The sequence below is a fragment of the Heterostelium album genome (genome assembly GCF_000004825.1).
Source record: "Heterostelium album PN500 unplaced genomic scaffold PPL_scaffold14, whole genome shotgun sequence".
Classification (NCBI taxonomy): domain Eukaryota; phylum Evosea; class Eumycetozoa; order Acytosteliales; family Acytosteliaceae; genus Heterostelium; species Heterostelium album.
Window position 1 is genome coordinate 767,482 of NW_008805076.1, and position 21,996 is coordinate 789,477.

Here is a 21,996-nt window from a genome sequence, read left to right on the forward strand (position 1 = left end):
AGCGATCATCGAATCTCAAACTTGAATTTTTACCTCAGTCTGGTGCACCAAAGCGTATTCTCGAACCTCGTTACATTCTGACGGTGATGTTCACCACCAATCTAGTTGGCATAACATTTGCACGTTCACTTCACTATCAGTTCTACGTGTGGTATTTCCACAGTTTGCCTTACCTGCTTTGGCAACAGACCATTCTACCGGTGCCAATACGAGCACTCCTCTTGGTTGCCATCGAATATTCGTGGAACGTATATCCATCAACCAATTTCAGCTCTGGGCTACTCTTCATTTGTAATCTCCTAATTTTGGTATCACTACTTTTTTCAGAATCGCCATCACCACTTCAATCACCACTTCAATCTCAAAAGAACAACAAAAAAACAAAATAAAATTGAAAAATGAGTGTTTGCAAAAAATACTCAAAAAATTATAATTTTTAGATCGATTTTTTTTTCAAAAATTCAAGCTTCTTGAATAAGTTCTGGTGTTTCTAAAGCATTCTTTTGAAAATATTCATGAAGAAATTAAGAATTCTGGTGTCATAATGACACACTACAAAAAAAACAAACAACAAAAACCAAAAAAGTGTCTTTTTAAATAAACAACAATTTTTTTCATTATTCTTTTTCCTTCTTTTTGCCAATTCATTTTTTACATCTCTCATACATCATTTCGAAATATCTTGAGTAAATTAAAGTTGACTGTGAGAATATAAGAAACAAAGAGAATCTTAAAAAGAATAATTAAAATATTACAAAGAATATTAAATTAATCCAACAATTACATAATAATAATCAAAATACACTAGTACTCCTAATTATAATAATTATACTTTACTCTTTTTTTTTTATTTTAACATATTAAATAATAATGTATACTTCTTTATATTGGTTTTTAAATAATATACTATAAAATAATTAATATCATATAATATAATATTTATATAGTAGTAATAATAATAATAATAATAATAATAATATCAAAAAATTGAACGAAAGATAATTTAGATATATAGATAGATTTTTTTTCAAACAAATTTATAAATAATTCGTTTGTTTGTTTATTTATATTTATTTTATTTAAAAGAATATATATTAGTTTGTAAAAATAGAATAGAATAGAATAAAAATAATAAAAGTTTATATTTAATTTATATTTAGTAGTTCATTACATTATGGATGTTAATAAAACAAATAACATTAATGATGATGATGATGATAATGAATATTATAAATGTCCAGTACATCATAGATGTTTAGGTAAGTTATGTTTTTTATTATTAATTGAAGTAATATTAATATGATGAATTACTTTTATTGTTGTTGTTATTTAGAATTTCTATGTAGAAGTTGTAATGTTATGTTATGTGCAAATTGTAGTATCTCTGCATGTCATCGTGGTCATGTGATAGAGGATTTCGATACAGTCGTTCAGACATTACACAGCAATGGACAGTTACAACAGAGATTGGATGAACTATGGTTAAAGACAAAAGAGAACGATCTGATGATTGAAAGGTTCAAAAAGACAGAGGATGAAGTCACTGAATACTATAGTCAGCTACACGAATTCCTAATGGTAGAAGAACACAAAATAAAGAAACCTCTGCGGAACGAGAGAGAGAAAGCAGAACAAAATATACAATCGATATTACAAGAGATGAAAGAGATCAACAATGTAATTGCAACGGTTTCAAATTATACAAACAATAAGAATAGAGTTGGGAATGACAATGAAAACGAACAACAACAAAACCATCATCATCATCATCATCAACAACAACAACTTAGTCCATCTACAATCTGTACAAAAAGAAAATATAATGAAATATGTCAAGAAAAAGAAAAAGAAAAAGAGAATAGTAATAAGATATTAATGTGTGAGCAAGAAGGTGAAGAAAGAGAGGAAGAAGAAGAAGAAGCTGTGATAGATGAACACTTGAATCTGGATATATGTATAGAAAAAGTTATGAAATCTATCAGAGATATGGGTAGTGTTTCAGAGTTGATCGAGAAGAACAGTGCGATGTTTCAGGTGAATCAATGTGAGAAACCAATAGAGTTGCTTCATTTGGTGCAAAAGTATATGACCCTGATGAAGTGTAATGGCGATCCTAATCCTCCACCCTCGTGTGTTTTGAGACTGTTGGACATTGAGAAAGCACAGGCCTTTCTTGGACGTATCTACGAGTTGCTCGATGGCGAGCCGACTCACGACCGCGCAAACTACCTCTTTACGACCGGTGCCGACGGCAGCTTCATATTCGATATCTCCAGCAGCAAGTGGACAAAGATAAGTGATGATCCCGAGCACGAGCATCGTAGACTGCCGCTCTACTCGGTGGTTTCCGACGGACGCTGCATCTATGTGTTTGGCGGTCACAATTGTTCGGCCACCTACAGCAGACTTTGCATCGAGTCGACGTCGTGGGACAAGAGTGGCGCCATCACCACTGGCGAAGGTGGCTATGGAATCTCTGCTTGCTATGATGGCGCGCGCTACATCTACTTGACGGGCGGCTGCTACAACAAGATCAACCTCAAGAGAATCGACCGTTTCGACACACAGACACTGACGTTCAGCCGCGTTGGAAACATGGCACAACCACGTGTCGGATCGTACAGCTTCTATCACGCTGGCTGCATCTACATCGTTGGCGGTGTCCGCGAACGAATGGACTGGCCAACGGTGTTGGTTTTCGACACCGTTCAGGGAAAGCTATCGACGTTGATCGAAGACATCGGCATCGTTCAATTGATTATCAGCGCTTGCTTCGACGGCAACGATCTCATCTACATTCTCGACAAACAAAAGAATTTCTTTACGATATCGATCAGCACGAAAACCAAGACTGTACTGTCGTCGCCCAACATCACCGGTTGCACGACAGGCACTCTCTCCACTATCTATCTAAACACATGTAATATCAACAGTGAAACATACAGTTTACTCTACGGCGAGGTCTATCTTATCGGTGGCAAACAATATGGCAACCATATCTATTGTGTAGGAAGTAACACCTGGCACTTTGTCAACGACCACGACCAACAAAACAGAGTTTCAAACGGTTCGATCAAATTCTTAAAAAACAAACCAAAAGCTTAAATTAAATTAAGTTTTAATATTTTGGGAAAAATAATAATAATAATAATAAATTATTTAATTTTATTTTATTAATAATATTTATTTATTTATTTATTTATTTACAATTTATTCATTATTAGTAATAATTATTTATATTTTTTTAATTTATTTTTGATACATCGACTGTATTAATTATTATTATTATCATCATCATAGTTTTGAAGTTGATTAATTTGATAAGTGTTAAATGTATAGGAATTCTCTGTAGTATTATAACATTGATTAGTTTGGTGAAGGGAGGAGGTTGTAGATGAAGATTCTAAAGGTGTTAGTGAATCAAAAGTGTTGATATTAAAATTTTGAATTGGATTGTTGAATGTGTATTCTAATAACTCTTTAAGAATTGAATAATCCTCTGGTGATTCACCATTTTGATTAGTAGTAATACAATTATTTACAATATTTGAAGTTGTTGTTTTCTGTTGTTGTGTATCTGATTGTACATGTGTAATTAAAAGAGATGTTGCTGAATCACTGTATGATTCTTGTGATTCTAGTGAATATGTTTCATTATTATTAGTATTAATTTCATCGATATCTGCTGTGGATGGTGTTGTATCATATGATACCTGAGTAATTGGTTGATGATTTACAAAGTTTAACTGGTGGTTTGTTTGATTGGAGAATGAAGATGATGATGATAGTTGTACAGGTATTAAAAGTTGAGATGGAATAGAATTTGTAACCATTTCCATGCTTGGCTCCAGATGTACAATGTTGGATTTTACAGGCTCCATGACACTGAGATACTTGATTACATTTTTAAATGACTTTGAAGGTGACTTATGGGCGATGATCGATGACTGAGTTGGAATTGAAGTGTTGCTGGAGGAGGAGAAGGATGATGATGAAGATCCTTTAACTTGTTTCTTTGGCGAAGAAGAAGAACCTTTTTTAATTTTAATTTGTTGGGCTTGAGAGATAGACGATTGTGGTAGAGGAGCTGTTAAACTAAACATTGGAGATTGGCCAGGAAATAGAGTATCCAATGATGGCTCAGGTCTAACCTTCTCATGTTTCTGTGTCTTATATCTGAATGAGGTCATCAACTCTGTTTGCTTAACAGAACCTTCGTTCATCTTGACAAAACTATGTTTATATTTTACACCGACTGATGAATTTGACAAAGACATATACTCTTCATCATGATTTTTAATAAGAATTCTATTATTATCCATTGAAATTTAAGAAAATAACAAATAAACAAATAATTAAAACTATATAATTAAGAATGAACTAAAGATAATTATTTATTTTTATTTGAAATGGATCATTAGAATTAAATTTAGAAAACAATAAACAATTTACAATTTATAAATAAACAAGTAACATAAAAATACAAATTTTAATAATATTATTAATGTACAAATAAATAATTATAAAATACAATTTAATACAATAAATGAAACTATTACAATATTAAGTTGTTTCTTAAAATGGAAATGATAACCAAACTTTTGTTCACCCTAAAACTTAAATAGAAAAATTCCAAGGTTACCACTTTGCATCAAAAAAGATGACATGATTGATTGTTCTTAAAATAAACAATAACGGTATTGAAGTCAGTTAATTTATACAACAATCCTATAGAATCATTGATGATTGATTAATACTAAAGTATAAATATTTATATAAATATTTATTATTATTGTTTTTTTAAAATTTTATCAATATTTTTTTTTTATTAGATAAGTTTTAATTTGATATGATATGACATTATAAGGGGAGTTGTGTTGTTTGAAGGTTGTATTGTATAAAAATATAATAATATTATAGGATTGTAGTGGTGGGTGGTATTTATAAAATGGCACTGCGGTGTTATATAGGATTGTATTGTATGTATTTTATTTATTTTATGAGTATTTGTTTTTTTTTTTTAATAATCTACTTTTTCAGATTATTGAGCCTCAACTTCAACTTGACCGTTGGTGTCTGGTGTAGCAGCTGGAGTAGTTTCGCTAGAGTCAGCGGTGGTGGTTTCTGATTTTGATTCAGTGGCGGCGGCGGTGGTGGTGGTGGTTGATTCTTCAGTGGCGGCGGTGGTTGTGGTGGTGGTGGTGGTTGGTTTGGCTTCGGCAGCTTCTTGTTGTGCCTTTTGACGTTGCTCCATGACTTGAGCAGAGAGAGTTTTGTAGTGTTCCTTCTTGCTACGCAGTTGGACGATGGACTCATCGATGTCGGCGTACTTTGATGGTGGAGCCATCGATATCAACTCGAAATCAGAGAATACGGACATTGGGTGTCTGATGACCTCTGGTAATGGCTTTGGAGCGGCATCCTTCTTCTTCTTGTCGTCCTTGGCACCTCCACGTGACTTTTGGGTCTTTGGAGCGAGGGCAACCATTCCGTCGAGGTCGGCAGTGTTAACGGCTTGAGTGGCTGTAACCTTTTCGGCGACGGTCTTTGGTTTCAAACTCTCTAAATAGGTGACGAGGTTGTCACATTTGTACATCTCTTGTTCGTATGGAACCTTACGGAGTTCCTCTTGACGTTGCTCCTCCTCTCGCTTCTGACGCTCTTCAGTTCTCTTACGCTCGTTCTCTAAATACTCTGCTCTCTTCTTTTCTTGTTGCTCCTTACGCAACTTCTTTGCTTCCTCCTTGTAGGTGGTTCTGGCGATCTTCTCGGCGTCGATCTTTGGTTGGACGGCGTCGATCTGTACTTGGAGTTCCTTGACCTTAGCGTCCATCGAGTTGATCTCGTCCTTGAGGATCTTGATCTTGTCGCTGTTTGGTGAGGCGGTGTCCTTGATCTCCTTGATCTTTGCTTCGAGATCGTCGATCTCTTTGGTGAGTGGGTCGATCTTTGACTTGTGGTTGGTGATGGCAGTGTCAAACTGGGCGATGGTCTCACGAGTGGCAAAGAATTCGGTGATCGAACGACGCTGGGCGTTGAATCCACTTTGCTTCTTGATTAAATTACGTTGAACGTTTGGATTACGTTCGGCTTCGATCTCCTTTTCGATTTCTTGGGCTGCCTTCTCGATGCTGAGAATGGCGTCCTCCAAGGTGGTTCTAGCGTTGATACGGAATGGCAAGTCCTTCGATTGGGCATCGACTCCGTCTCTACGTACTTTTTGTTCTTCGATCATCTTTTTCAATGTGTTGATCATCTCTGTACGCTGTTTCAACATCTCTGACTTTTTGTCTTGGAGTTCTTTCTTCTCCGACGACTTGCTTCCGCTGGCGTCGTAGAGAGTCTTGACAGCCTGACGCTTATCTTTCAACGATTTAATGATTTCCTCCTTCTTCTTTATCAATGTGGTTCTCTGTTCGAACATCTCATTGATTCTGTTTTCAAATGCAACCAATTTTGGATCGACTGGATAATCTTTCTTCTCACCACCATTGCTCTGCTTGTTACCACCGGCAGCAACACCACCAGTTGAAGTGGTGGTAGTAGTCTTATTGTTCTCTCTGTTATTTTCCTTCTTTGGTGCTCTATCTTTCTTTGGTGCACCACCAGCAGCAGCAGAAGTGTTATTATTCTTGGCAACAGTTGACATATCTATCTTATCTTATCTTAATAAATAAAAAATAAATAAATATATATATCTAATGAAAATATAATATAATTGAAAGGAATGATGATGAATTGGTGAAGTATATAAATATGGTGATAATGAAGGATTGAAATGAAACTAATTTTTCAAAAACAAGAAAAGTTTTGACAAAAAAAAAAAGAAAAAAACAAAAACAAAATTATTTTTATTAAAAAAAAAACTAAACTAAAATAAATCTGACTAAAGAAAGAAGCAAATATATTTAATTAATTGTTTAAATTATTTTAAATTTTTGATGATAAATTTATAAACTTTAGAAATATAATATTTATTTATATTTATTAAATCTATAGTTTCTTATTTATTTATTATTGGGATGATTTATGATTAGACCGCTGCTGTGTTGCTCACTTGCTTAACTTGCAATTTTTATGATAGAAAAATACCATTTTTTTTTTTTAATGATGAAAAGGGCTAGTTATCAGGTGAAATGGGGGTAATTGAATTGTATGGTGAAAAATTAATTGTTGACTGGTCACTTTTCATGTTTGACTTTTTTTCAACTCTGAACAACACACTTTAAAAAATTGCAATTCGTGCTCACAAAAAAAAATCACCTGAACTTCTGAAAAAAAAATGCATTGCAAATAATAATGCATCAAAAAAAAGGAAAATGATAATTTTTTAATAAATATCTAATTAAAAAGTTAAATATACAATTATATCTTTTTTCATTGTATTTGTGTTTGTTTTTACATTTCATATGAAAAAATAAAATAAAAAACAGTTACGACAAACAACAATGAAATTCACTGTTTTTGTAAAATTAGGTTGGTGTTTGTTTTCATTCATTAAAATGGTTTTTTAGATTTTTATTTTAAATTGTGTGTGCTTTGCTTGGTGGTAGTCTTAATGGATGGCGGTTCCCCAAAAACAACACCACCCTACCCCTAGAAAATACAAAATTCAACACTTTTTTTAAGCTAAAACCTTGTGATTACACTTTGGTGTGATCAGTCAATCACATAAAACTCTAAATCAAAACACTTAAAATATGAAACAAATTTAGTAATTTGTTTTCCAAAAATCTATTCAGATCATGATGATACTTTTGCGCTCATCAACCAACAACAAGAGAGGCGTGCCAACCAAAGTTTATTTAAATCGCTTAAACTTTCATGTCACACATCAATATCTCTGAAACTTCTTCATTCAATTTACATTCCCCACACACCAATTTAATTAATTAAACCAATACCAATACTCAGAATCATCATCATTGATTAACACGTTCACATTTATTTAAAACTGTTAAATTTCAAAAAAGAACCAACCAACCAACCAAACCAACTAGTTTAGTTTTAAGTTTTTAGTTATCTATTTAATATTATCTATTTTATTTTATCTTATTTATATTTTAAATATATTTATATTATCATCATTATTATTTATATGGATGGTATCAATAAATCAACATTGTTTGTAGGTGAAGTCGATGAAAATAAAAATAAAAGAAATAGTGGGGGAAAATTGTTGAAATGTTTACAGCATCAGAGAGAATTGGAATTTCTTTGTCAAGACTGCAATCAGTTGTTGTGTGCTAATTGTGTGATTAGCAGTGATCATAGAGGTCATGTAGTAGATGACTATCAATCACTTTATAATACATATTATAGTGGTAGTAATAACAATAACAATAACAATAATACAAATATTAATAATAATAATAACAATAATAATAACAATAGTAATAGTAATAAGGATGATCCAATTTGTAATTACAATAAGCGAATCAATAAACTATGGAATGATCTCAGAGAGTATAGCGAGAAGGTGGAATTCTGTCAGCTCCACGAAACAATGATTACCGACTACTATCACAGTATCCATGAGTTTCTCAGACTCGAGGAATACAAGCTGACCAAGCCATACACGAGTGAGCGAGAAAGAGTAGAGAAACTAATGGAAATCAATCTCAAAGAGATAAAGTCAATTCATCAAATTTTATATTATCATAACCAAAATCAGAATCAGAATCAGAATCAAAACAACGAGAATACAAGTGAAGCAGCTGCTGCTTCTAAGGAAGATAATATAGAGGTGTTTGACTTTAACATAAGTACGATCATTGAGTCGATCAGGTTATGCAAGAATGTAAATGAATTCCTCGATATATACAAGGATACAGATCTGTTAAGAGACAACTACCAACACTCTTTGCTCTGCCAAATGCAATACCTGACATCCAACATCAACATTAAAGACGATCAACAACTTTCAATTGCAACACCACCTCTTCCAATTCATAAAATAGTATTTAACGATAAGATTCTTAAGGAAATCAAAATATTGTTCCACCAGTTATATCAGTTAATTAATGATATACCACCTACTATAACAACAACATTTGTATCTACAAACAACAATAATATTAATAACATTAACAATAACAATAATAATAATAATCAAGTTAACAATAATAATAATAGAGATAAATGTAAGATTTTAACATTTGGTGGAAATGGGTGTTATGGCTATGATATTATCACAGGGAAATGGAGTAAATATGACATAGACAAAGAGAAGAGAACTTATGCCCAATGTAGTGTTGTGGCAACAAAAGATTATGCATATATATTTGGTGGAAAGAAGAGATTAAATACATATTCTCGTTTTAATTTAAATTCTTTAAAGTGGGATTTTACCTGGACTATAACAACAAATATCAATCCAATCAATAATAATAATAATAATAATAATAATAATAATAATAATAATAATAATAATAATAATAATAATAATAATAATGTTAGTGAAGGTGGATTTGGTATTTCAGTTTGTTATGACGGTGGCAAATATATATATTTAATAGGGGGACAGTTCAATGGCGATAATTTGACTCGTGTCGACAGGTTCAATCTGGAGACACTGGAGTTTAGAAGATTGGGTAGCTTGTTGCAACCGAGATACTACTCCTACAGTTTCGTAAAGGATGGATCTATTTATGTAGTTGGTGGATACAATGATTTCAAGAGTTGCCAATCGATTATGCAATTCAAATTGGACGATGGTGATTGCTCCTATCTGCTGGACGATCTTCCATTCCAAGGCTGGATAATATCAGAGTGCTTCGATGGCGAAGATCTTATCTATGTTTATGATTCGGAGGGATCGTTCTATTCGGTGTCACTCTCTACTCATGCCATGATTGCATTAGCTCAGCCAAAAGTCTCCAAGAAGTTCCACTACCGCCACTCAATGACCTATCATCATCATAAAGATGCAAACAACAATTCCATCTACCTCTTTGGAGGAAGTAGACATGGAAATCATCAATACAATATCCAAGCGAATGAATGGATAAAGTTACACGATAAAGATGACGTCGATAGAAGATACCACGGTTCATGTGAAGTTTATACATCTCGCTAAAAAATAAATACATCAACTTTTCGATTGTTATTGTTATTGTTTATGTTTATGTTTATTTTACATTCTATTTATTACAATTGGTTATTTATGAATTATATAGATATGTCTATCCGTACCAATTCAAACGGTCTGGAAGTTTTGAATCTGGAATCATTGATTGTACACATCTTCCTGTAGGACATTCATTTTCATTCGTTTTTTTGTCAATAACAAAGAAATATCCACTTGGACACTTTAAAGATACTATTTCAGGACAATTTGTTGGCGATACAGGGATAGAAGTCGGTGATGATTCTGTGTTTTCGTTCTTTCCCAAACTTGATTGGAAAGCGGGGGAGGTACCTTCATCTAAATCATTACATGCTACTATTGGAGTGTTGTTTAATAAAACTGATACTATTGAAATAAAACAAATAGTTCTTATTATTTTAAAATGTTTTGAAATTGTTTTCATTTAAAATATTAAACTAATAATAAATTAGATAAATCAATAGAATATATAATAGCATTTCAAATATATATTATTATTGGTGAATATTCAATAAATATTTATATATATTAAATTTATTTTTAAAAAAATAAGTGGTTCTAAAGGTATGTTTTTTCATCTTCTGATCATAATCGGTCATCTTATTCTTTTATTGAATTTATCATCCAATAATATTTATTTGAAATTTCTTTCCTACATTTATCATATATAAATATACCTATCTATTATAAATTAAATTTGTAAAGTAGAATTGTCAAAATGATTTGATTTATTGTGGTAGCTGGTTTTTTAACTGACAACTTTCAACTTTCTATTTCATGATATTCAGAATCACTATTTGGTGTCAATCTTGTCAGTTACATCGGAATAACCTAGTATTTATATATTACATAGTATGAATACACTAATATATAATATTTAAAAATATATAAATCTAAAAGAAAATAATGAGTGATTGAACAAATAAAATACATACAAAGAGTATTTATGTGTTGATCAGGTAAGATATGTGTGAAATTATTAAATAATTTGACAAAAGTGGGTGGTAATATAGATATTTTTTTACTCGGATAATTATTACTATATTTTGAACTGTAAATTTATTTATTTATTCCAATTTAATTTTTATTCTCCTTTAAAAAAAAAAACAACTAAAGAAGATCGATGTTCGCTCTTATTTTGCACATAAAGGTTGGGAAGAAGATTTCGAATTCACAGACATCTTTATCAATAATATCAACAATAACTAAACTCTATCAAAAGTTTTATTAATCAAAAGCTACAACTATTTAAGCAAATTAAAAAAGAAATTCAACAATTTTTATCAGAAAAGTCATACAACTTTAAAATGATCTATAACTCCTCGATTAAAACATATGTATTAATATCAACAAAACTTTAATAAATAAATATCTACGGATATGTGTTTGGTAAAAAAGATATTTTTGATTTATTCTCTTGAAAAACAGAAAAAAATTATATATCTATTCATTTTTTATATAAATTTTTATTATTTTAAAAACTGTATATGGTAAAGAACAACTAAACGTTAGAAGTGTGAACAACACCCTTTACGACATTCTTTTCAATCATCGAATTGGAATAACTCTTTCTCCCTCATAAATTTTTGAATTTAAATTCACCAATTTTTTAAAGTTTACCCAAAAAATTAAATCTAAAAATCTTTAAGGTGTTTATTAGATTCAACTGATGTTCAACAATCATTCCTTTTTTAGAAGATAGATTATCGATGAAAAAAATATCATTCACTTCTCTACGTTGCAAAAATTTTTTTTTCCAGAAGGCTTTAAATTAACTATCTTAAAAAAGTAGTAGGAAAAAGCCAAAAGTTTGAGATCCTCTATTTAAAATAAAACTTATAAAGATAATCAAAAGTTTAGTTTAATTTTAATTAATTTTTAAAAAACAAATATTTTTATGAACAAAATTTTTTTTTTTGATAGTATTTTAATAGACAAATAGAATAAGTTTATTTTTTTGTGTGATTAAACTGAGAAATCTGTTTATTTTATTATTTATTTGAAGGTGATTAATATTAAGATTATTAAGATTTTAGTTGATTATTGAATGATTGATTCTGAGGAACAACCGTTACCCTCTAGGATTAAAGGACAATTCATGCATGCGGGACAGGAATAGCAATAAACTTGGATAGCTGGAATTGCTCCTGGAGGTATTTTAAAAGATAAATTATCAAATACTTGATTGTAATAACTGTTTTGGGAGGTGATGGTTGTAAAAATCAAGTTGAGAGTATATCCTACTTCTGTTTTGTATTGAACTCCATTATAATTAATATTGATAATAGTAATGTTTGCGTTGAAAATGTAAGGAGTTGTTGAGGTACTCTCAATAAGATCTTGTGTGGTAGAAAAAAAGAGATTGGCACTGAAAGTATCGTTATAGGTAAAGCATTTGGTGGCTTCAACGGTAGCGATTTCTTCATGAGGAACTACTTCAAAAGCAGAAATCACTTGCAAGCATAGTAGTATTGTTATTAGAATTGTATATCTATTCATCTTTATAAATATTTTAATTATATATATTTTTATAATATTTTACAAACTGAGCTTACAACGTTGACCGTTTTATACCTTTTTTTTCAATCACCAAATTTCAACGACTCTTCTCCCTCATCAACCTTGGAATGTTCATATAAACCACGTTTACCCAAAAAAATAAATCTAAAAATTCATTGTACAATTCATTTTTTCAAAACAACTGATTCATTCCGTTTATGGAAGTTAGATTTATTGGGTATCGATTTATGGCTTTTCTTAAATTGGATTAAAAAAAAAAAACTACAATTCCCTTATTACAATGAGATTTTTTAAAAGAGTATTAACCCTTTTCTTTTCACACATATTCTTTAAACTATTTAACGACTATCTAGATTATTATAACATAACTTAATTAACTTTTTGATCTAAAGATATGGATCACTGTCACATGAATATGAATATTCATATATAAGCATAAATGATTCTCCTTTTTATGTATGAATATTCCAAGTTGTGATTTCAACAAAACGTACTAGTCTGTTTGTTATCAATTGAATTCAAAGTTTTAAATTATTTGAAGTGGTAGTTGTCTTATGAGAATACTTTTCTCTTGATTTCTGTAAAATTTGGATGATCATTTTTTTTTTCATTTTTTTGAAAAATATATTAAAAGATAATAAAAGGTTAAAATAATTAAAGGTTTTAAAGATATAAAAATGACAGATAATAACAATAATAATAGTATTGATCATACAAAGAATATATTGTTAGATAAACATATTCAATATGTTATAAATTTAGATAATAAGAAAGAGGAAGACTTTGAATATTGGTTGAGTGAACACCTCAGAATGAATGGAATGTATTGGGGTCTCACTACACTATATATGTTGAATGCAATCGACATGATGAATAGAGATGAAATTATAAATTGGGTGTTATCTTGTCAGAAACCTAACGGTAATTATTATTATAATTATAATACTCACACAACAGAATTTAATAGTCTATCATCTCGACCTCATTATCATGATAATATTATTGTATAATAATAATATAATAGGTGGTTTCTCTGGTAATGTTACACATGATGAACATCTTCTCTCGACATTGAGTGCTGTACAAATATTATTAGAGTTGGATGCTATCGATAGAATCAATGTAGAATCTGTTGTAAATTGTAAGTATTATTCTATTATCATCGTCATTGATTGTTTAATAACTGTTATTTGGTTGTGTTTTTACCTTTGTTATCTATTTAGATGTTGTTGGATTGCAACAAGAGGATGGTTCGTTCTTTGGTGATAAATGGGGTGAAGTAGATACTAGATTCTCATACTGTGCAGTGTCGTGTCTCTCCCTGCTTGGTCAACTGCATCGTGTTAACTTGGAGACAGCTGCAAAGTTTATAGATAGTTGCAAGAATTTCGATGCCGGCTACGGTTCTATACCAGGTGCAGAGTCACATGCTGGTCAGAGTAAGTGTTTAAACAACATATTAATGATTTATTCATTCTTTCATTGTTTTTAATAAATCTTTATTTATTATTATTATTATTATTATTAAAGCATTTACATGTGTTGGTGCACTTGCAATTATCAATAGATTGGATTTGGTAGATGCCGATCAGTTGGGTTGGTGGTTGTGCGAAAGACAATTGCCAAACGGTGGATTGAACGGTCGTCCTGAGAAGTCGTCGGATGTATGTTACTCTTGGTGGGTTCTCTCTGCACTGTCTATTATCGATCGTCTACACTGGATCGACAATGAGAAACTTAAATCATACATTTTGAAATGTCAAGTAAGTAACTACTACTACTACTACTACTACTAGAGTTGTTTCTCTCTCTCAAAAACAACAATAATCATAATCTTTTTTTTTTTTAAAAAAATAATCATATCATAATCGTAATAATCATTGCTAATTCATTATTTAATTATAATAATAATAATAATAGGATAATGAAACAGGTGGAATTGCAGATAAACCAGGTAATGTACCAGATGTATTCCACACTTTTTTTGGAGTATGTGGATTGTCACTGATGGGATATTTTAACTTGGAGATGATCGATCCTGCATATGCGTTGGGAACAAAGACTCTTTTGAAATATGGTATTGCACTGCCCTGGAACAAGTCTTTGAAAAAATAAATAATTTATATTTTCATCTTTTAAAAAACATAATTATGACAAAACTTTTTTTTTTTAATTTTTCCGCCGCATATAATTTTTTTGGAAAAATCAAAGAAAAATAACCATAAACATTGGGATCTAATAATTCAATATTATTTTTAAAGGGTAATTCCATATATTTTTAACAAGATCTCTTCACAGCAATCATCAAAACAATTTAAAGGTCAAATTAACAAAAAGAGATCTGTCCACTTTATTTTTTTTTAAAATTCCCCCGCTACCGGAACCTATAAAAAACTGATGTCCTAAGAACCCACGGGCAATACATTGACACCAACTCGTGAGGTGATAAAAACACCTCCTTAGTGCAAAGGACCTAAAAAAAACAAAAAAAATTTAAAAAAAAAAAAAAAAAAACTTAAAAACAACCTACAAAACCAACTTTTTCCTATCTATGCTGGTGACCATTAGGTTGTAATTCAGCAGGTGTTCATTCCTCTCAAGGTGATTATTTTTATTCAATAGATAATGATTGTTGATTGGGAGTGCATAAAAATTTTTTAATTTTTGGTCAAAGATATGTACTTCGAAGTTCAAAATAGTTAGTAATTTAACAAGATCTGATATAACCAATATATTATTTTTCAAAAAAAAAAAAGTTTGTGGATATTAAAATAATTAATAGATCAAAAAACAAGCTGACTCACCAAAAAAAAAAAATAAACAGACACCCCCTTTTCCAAATTTCAAAGAGATTTATTTTATTGTTGACAGAATTCTAACGACTCAGATTATTCATTCTTCTTTTTTTCAATATTTCTCAAGCTTAAGAATATTATTACTTTTTAAAAATAGATTATTATAAAATCATAAACTTTTATTATTATTTTTTTTATAGTTTTTTATTTATTTATCTATAGTCTTTTTTTACACTTTTACTTTATCATATTTTATATTTAATTAATTTAAATGATAGATAATAATGATGATTTGTTTAAACAACAACATATTATTAATAATGATAAAGAAAATATTTTAATTAAAAATATTAAAAAGAAAGATAATGATGATTATTATATTGATAATGATATTATTTTTGAAAAAGTAAAAGTAAAAGAAGAAGGAGAAGACGATAATGATGATTTATATTCATCTTCAGGATCAGAGATATCGTTAGATGACGAATCGATCTCAGAGCAGTATGAAGATGAGATATCTACGGATCACTCAGAGTCGACTGCAGAGACTATTGTTTTGACGAAATCGACGATTGTAAATGGACTGAATGGAATTGGTATCGATACCAATGGTATTAACGGCAATAACAATGGCATCAACAACAACAGCACTCCTGAAGATCTTGAAAAGGTGTTAAATCTAATTGACTCGGCCAAGGAGATCGTTGCACAGAAGCGTATCATGTTGAAGATGCTGCTGACAGAGAATTTCTTTAACAATGGTGGTAGCATCGATTCCAACAAGCTGTTTGCATTCATCAAGAATATCATGTCGGTTGAGATGGAAGGACTGTCGCCTGGCATCATTAAATCTCAGCAATTCAAAGATATCTTTATTGACCACTACCGGAGTATCTTTAAGCAAGCATTGTCAATGACTAATCTCGATACGCTGTTGCTTGATAATGGCAGTTCAGTTGGGTCGGCCCTGACTCTTGCCGGTGCCGGCGTCTCGCCACTGACGCCAACGATTGGCGGCAACCGATACCGCAATGAGTTTAAAGAGGTGTCGAAGCTTGGACACGGTGGATTCGGTACGGTTGTACTCTCACGAAACCTACTGGATAATGCACTGTACGCAGTGAAGCGCATCAATTTCACACTGAATCTCGACTCGCCAATGGTGAGCAACAAGATCGAGAAGGTGATGCGCGAGGTCAAGGCATTGGCGCGACTTGACCACAAGAATATTCTGCGATACTATCACGCATGGATCGAGTTAAACAATCAGCATATCGACATATCACCAACGCAGCTCAGCTCAGTCGAAGGCAGTTTCGAAACGAAAGACAACCTATCAAGTAGCATCGCCGAGGAGTTTTCAATAACAAACAACGACTTTGATGAGGAAGACGACGACGACGACAACTTTTCAAACACAACACTCTCAGCATCTACATCGGCATCAACAACAGCGAAATTCGAAGATTACGACGAAAGTATATCATTTAATAATAACTATCATAACTCTATCATTCCATACAATTCAAAACAACAGAACAACAATAATAATCTTCATCGTAATTTAAATAGAAGTTTTAATAATATAGCGAATAATCATCACAATCATCATAATCAATATCAACAACATAATCATCATCATAATCATAATCATAATCATAATCATAATCAATCACACAGCAGAGTCAAATACACTCTTTATGTACAAACACAATATTGCGAAGGTAGAACACTACGCGATTGGTTGGATAATACAAATTCGAATCGATCGACACAAACTATCCTTTCGATATTCAAACAGATTCTCTCTGGATTAAATTATATTCATTCAATGGGAATGGTACATAGAGACATTAAACCACAGAATATATTTCTAACAGGAGATCTCATAGTAAAGATTGGTGACTTTGGACTTGTAAAAGATATTCCTTTATCAACACTTGGCAAAGATAACAACAATAATAGTAATAATAATAATAATAATAGCAGTAATGGTGGTGCTGGTGCTACAACCGATACATCTAATGTCGACAACAATCTATACAAAACAACCAATAATATAAATAGCAATGCAACTTTACAGAGCTCACTCACTGGCTTGCTTACAGGAGATAACAATCATGATAGAATCAATGATGCAAACAACTACTCTCATATCATGTTACACAACTCACTACGCAGTATCGTCAGTAACAACACACACGGCGTTGGCACCCTTACCTATGCCAGTCCCGAACAGCTTGCAGGTAGTGACTACTCAAACAAAGTCGATATCTACAGTCTTGGTATCATCTTCTTTGAACTGATCTATCCATTCAACACGCAATCCGAAAGAATCGAGGTTATCAAGAATCTAAAGTAAGATGATTTACTATTATTATCTTTGTCAAACAATCAAGTATACTTATATTATTATATCAAATCAACATTAAATCAAATCTAGACAAGGAGTTCTACCTGAGGAGGTTAGAAAAAAGTATCCAAAAGAATATGAATTCATCATGAGAATGGTATCGGTGAATCCAGACAACAGACCATCAACGCAAGAGATCATTACAAACTATCTACCATATTTATTAAAAGATAACAATTTACAAAATCAACAACAACAACATTATTATCAAACCAATAGTAATAACACCATCAGTAATAGTAAAAACCACAATCATAATAATATAAGTTCATCAAAGAATAATGTAATTTCTCAATCCATGGATGAAATAGATGGGTCAAATCAACTGGCTCAAGACTACACAAAGATGAACGAAATAGAATTGATATCCACTCTACAAATGAAAGATCAAACTATTAGTGAATTACTCAAACAAATTGAACACCTAAAATCACTAAAACTATCAACTTAGAGCAAAGTAATAGTTTTGTTTTTAACATAATGTAATATAAAGAATAATATGCATAGCAATCTAATAATAGCTATACAAATAATTTAATAATAATTTAATTCATTTCATTCATATTGAAATGAATCAAATTAAATTTTTATTGTTTTATTACAATGATTATTATTATTAAAAAAAAAAAAGAAATACTTCTTTGACTTTTTAGATTTTATTATTTAAAAAACATTCATGATTTTCAATTAACTTTAAAGATAATTGTTTCATCAAAAATAAAATAAAATCTTTTTTACAAATGAGGGAAAGGTTTGAAAAATCATCTTCATAAGATCATTTGATTAACAATGTTATTCTATTATAATATTTTATAAAGATACAACAAAATAGAATAAAAAGATGAACAGATATACAATTATAACATTGGTATTATGTTTGCAAGTAATTTCCGCTATGCAAGATTTCCAAGATTATGAATTAGATGGAGAACAATGTGTTAACTATCATCACAATTTCTCAGTCCTCTTCATTCCGATTCCACATATCGAATATCTTATCAGTGAAGATAAAGCAACAACTCCTTTCATTTACACTGGAAACGTTTCTATTGTGAATATAATTTTAAATGCTGTTAGTTACAAAACCGAGATTGGATATCAATCTTCAGAATTTGATTTTGAAGAGATAACCTCTCAAAACTCATATGGTGATCAATCATTTGACAATCTCTCATTTAAAGTGCCAGTTGGTGCCACACCTGTAGCCAGAATCTATTGTTATACCTGCCCCACCTGCATGTTTTGTCCATTCATTATTAAAGGCCGTGGCTGTTCTTCAGAATCAATCATTCAATATGAAGAAAGAGAATGATCAACCAAAGAATTGATATTATCAAAAATCAATAAATTATATATATTTATTCCTTTTTCACAATGGTGGTCTTTGATATTTTATTTTTTTTCAAATTGTAATTAATAAGGTTGTTCCTCTTACTCAAACATTGAAATAATAAATAGAATTTATTTAATATAAAAGCTACATTTTTTTAAGTTAACTAACTCCAAATTGAAAGCAATTTATCGTAAAATGAACAACAACCAATGTATTGATTTTCCGAGCTGGACGACCAGTCCACTCCGTAAGCTATCGATTGATGTTGTCCGTTGTAGGTTTCAATGTCTGCCGAGGTCAGTTCGTTGTTGAATGTCAGTTTGTTGAATGCACCACCCATGCAGGCGGTGACAAGTTGATCTTGTTTGTCTGACGATGGATGCCATTTCACTCGCCACACTCCACCACCAAGTGCTGTGGTGGAAACCGGTGATCTCATTGAACGTAAATCCCATACTCTGAGGTTTTCGTCGTATGATCCAACCGCTACTATATTCTCACGGTGTGGATGGCAGTGTATCGATGTCACTCCCATATCGCAACGCTTTGTAATGGTCGGTGTGGAAAGACCGACACGACTATCCCAGTGTTTCCAGAGGCAATCGTCGCCACCCGAGAACATCAATTGCTCCTGGTGATAGTAGAACGCTGCTATCCACGCTTCATAGCCATGTGCATCCCAGCGTTCAATTGTCTCTGGCTTGTCATTGTCGACGTCGAACAACGCCAGTGAACCATTGCTGAAACTCGTTATAATTCGAGTTCCACTCTTATTCCAATCGAGTGACAATGCCAATATTTCATCGGATTCCGAAGGTGAGATTGGAGTTGCGTTCATCACTGGCACCAAACTTTTCTGATTGGTACCATCGATGTCACCAACTCTATAGATTGCTAGATCACCACGCGATAGTACTACACCCAATTTTGGTTGGTCTGTTTTTGTCCATTTCATGTCCAAAATACCAGAGTTGAATTCTATTTCCTGTAATTGGGTGCAAGTCATCGGTGATGATGATGGTGATGGCTTACCGATTTCCACATCGAATAAATATAGTTTGCCTGATCTTCTATCTTTGTATTGCTGATTGTGTTCCTGATCGATCTGGTAGGTGCCAACTGCCATCAAGTTTGGCAAAGAGGGATGACATTCGACTGAATCAGCTGATAACTCCAATGTAACCGATGTCATTGTTTGTTTTTTTTTTTTTTTTTTTTTTTCTATGGGTGCTCCATTAATTGGTGCGATAATCGAATTATTTTCCTTTTTTCTCATTAAAAAATTAATTTTCAAAAAAAAAAAAAAATCAAACAGTTTTTAATTCACAAAAAAACCTTGATCGATCAAGGTGTGTGATTGTTGTTTTTGACCAATCCTCATCGCAGATTACTATAATAATAAAAAAAATAATTAAAAACAAAATTTAAATCAATCTTTAACCTTTTTTGATTGTTTTTGTCAAACCATCTCTCGACTGAAATTAAATCAATCATATTATTTATCGTTTTTTGCACTAGATAAAGACAAAATATATTTATATAAAAATTAATTAATAAGCTAAAGTGAGTGATCCAAAAAAAAAAAAAAAAAAGTTATTCTATTTATATATTGTTAGTTTAAATAATTTTATTCATTTGATAGTAAGTATCAGTTATTTCTAAATTTTTCGAAAATATCATAACCAATTGGTTGACAATAAGTGTTTATTTTTGTTATTATAATGAAAGATTAAAGTAAATCATAACTCAATGAAAATACTTTTGTTCCTATTAAATTGGAAACTGACTGTCTCCTTTAAATTGTAAATGCTATTGTTAAAATATTTAACTTCATCTCTTTAAATGTAGATTCTGTGTTGATCAACTCATTTTTAAATAGAACTACTATTATAATTATCATTACTTTATATCTCAACACATCTCTTCTTTCTCTTTATTTCTCCTTTTAAAATATAATAAAAAAAATAACAATAAATCCAGATAATGCAAAAAAAATCCATTCCTCATCAGCAAAAAAACTAGTTTTAAATAGTTAAAAAAAAATCATTGTGATGGTGAACAATCAAACATGTACCCCCAAAATTAATTATGATTGTGATTAATGTGTGTGGTTAGTGGGTAAGTGGTAAACTTGTTGTAACTGGTTACCATCAACAATAACATATACACCCACAAAACAAACAAACTCACCTCCGATTCATTCGAGCTTCCCTTCATGACCACTCAGTTTTTAATACCACCTTTAATATTAATGATACACCCACACATATACCCCTGTTACACTTTGTTTTTTTTTTTTTGTCATGATGTTGATGAACAATAAATAAATAAATATTTCTTTTCACTTCCACTTTCTCATTTAAAATTTATTGCGATTCAAAAATATTTATTATTATTATTATTATTTTATGGTCAGTCAGTGGTGTGATTAATAGGTATTTGACAGTTGTACCAATAATTATCTACTTATAAGGCAAAATAGAAACAGATAACAATAACAATAATCTTTTAATTTGAATTGTATTGGATGTAGTAGTAGTAGTGTATCAAGGTCTGTGTAATAGCAAACTATCCCATTCCATCCCATCTACTTTCCATTTCCTCTGCATCTTCCCTTTTATTTTTAATCTCCACACCCTTCATCAAATTTTGCAAAAAAAACCAACAGGCAACAACCACTTTATTTTGGTTTTAAAAACTTTTTTTTTTTTTTTTTTCTTAAAAATCAAACAAATTTTGATTTTTTTATTTATAACTAACTTTGAAAGTTAACATAACTAACTGGTTGCAATCATATTATTTACTCAATCACTAAATTTTCATCATC

At 31.1% G+C, this 21,996-nt stretch overlaps 7 protein-coding genes across 7 annotated transcripts; 3 read left to right on the forward strand and 4 right to left on the reverse strand.

The window, feature by feature from the left end:
- Positions 1–398: 398 nt before the first annotated feature.
- Positions 399–3,105, forward strand: PPL_10644 (uncharacterized protein; the record flags this gene model as incomplete). Its single annotated transcript, XM_020581412.1, has 3 exons — positions 399–402; positions 1,161–1,259; positions 1,334–3,105. 3 exons carry the CDS (start codon positions 399–401, stop codon positions 3,103–3,105), a joined length of 1,875 nt encoding a protein of 624 aa, XP_020428199.1.
- Positions 3,106–3,272: 167 nt separating this feature from the next.
- On the reverse strand, positions 3,273–4,322 carry PPL_10645 (uncharacterized protein; the record flags this gene model as incomplete). The annotated part of the gene is made up of 1 exon (XM_020581413.1): positions 3,273–4,322. The coding sequence occupies one exon, from the start codon at positions 4,320–4,322 to the stop codon at positions 3,273–3,275; it is 1,050 nt and encodes a 349-aa protein (XP_020428200.1).
- A 719-nt stretch (positions 4,323–5,041) lies between these two features.
- PPL_10646 (uncharacterized protein) lies at positions 5,042–7,095 on the reverse strand (the record flags this gene model as incomplete). Its single annotated transcript, XM_020581414.1, has 2 exons — positions 5,042–6,660; positions 7,062–7,095. 2 exons carry the CDS (start codon positions 7,093–7,095, stop codon positions 5,042–5,044), a joined length of 1,653 nt encoding a protein of 550 aa, XP_020428201.1.
- A 1,513-nt stretch (positions 7,096–8,608) lies between these two features.
- Positions 8,609–10,078, forward strand: PPL_10647 (uncharacterized protein; the record flags this gene model as incomplete). The annotated part of the gene is made up of 1 exon (XM_020581415.1): positions 8,609–10,078. The coding sequence occupies one exon, from the start codon at positions 8,609–8,611 to the stop codon at positions 10,076–10,078; it is 1,470 nt and encodes a 489-aa protein (XP_020428202.1).
- Positions 10,079–10,184: 106 nt separating this feature from the next.
- PPL_10648 (uncharacterized protein) lies at positions 10,185–12,607 on the reverse strand (the record flags this gene model as incomplete). The annotated part of the gene is made up of 3 exons (XM_020581416.1): positions 10,185–10,474; positions 10,765–10,789; positions 12,236–12,607. 3 exons carry the CDS (start codon positions 12,605–12,607, stop codon positions 10,185–10,187), a joined length of 687 nt encoding a protein of 228 aa, XP_020428203.1.
- A 698-nt stretch (positions 12,608–13,305) lies between these two features.
- On the forward strand, positions 13,306–19,148 carry PPL_10649 (putative protein serine/threonine kinase; the record flags this gene model as incomplete). The annotated part of the gene is made up of 10 exons (XM_020581417.1): positions 13,306–13,549; positions 13,653–13,769; positions 13,852–14,067; positions 14,159–14,391; positions 14,549–14,617; positions 14,657–14,705; positions 15,702–17,781; positions 17,867–18,119; positions 18,678–19,053; positions 19,099–19,148. The coding sequence occupies 10 exons, from the start codon at positions 13,306–13,308 to the stop codon at positions 19,146–19,148; spliced, it is 3,687 nt and encodes a 1,228-aa protein (XP_020428204.1).
- A 184-nt stretch (positions 19,149–19,332) lies between these two features.
- wdr85 (WD40 repeat domain-containing protein) lies at positions 19,333–20,361 on the reverse strand (the record flags this gene model as incomplete). The annotated part of the gene is made up of 1 exon (XM_020581418.1): positions 19,333–20,361. The coding sequence occupies one exon, from the start codon at positions 20,359–20,361 to the stop codon at positions 19,333–19,335; it is 1,029 nt and encodes a 342-aa protein (XP_020428205.1).
- Positions 20,362–21,996: the final 1,635 nt, after the last annotated feature.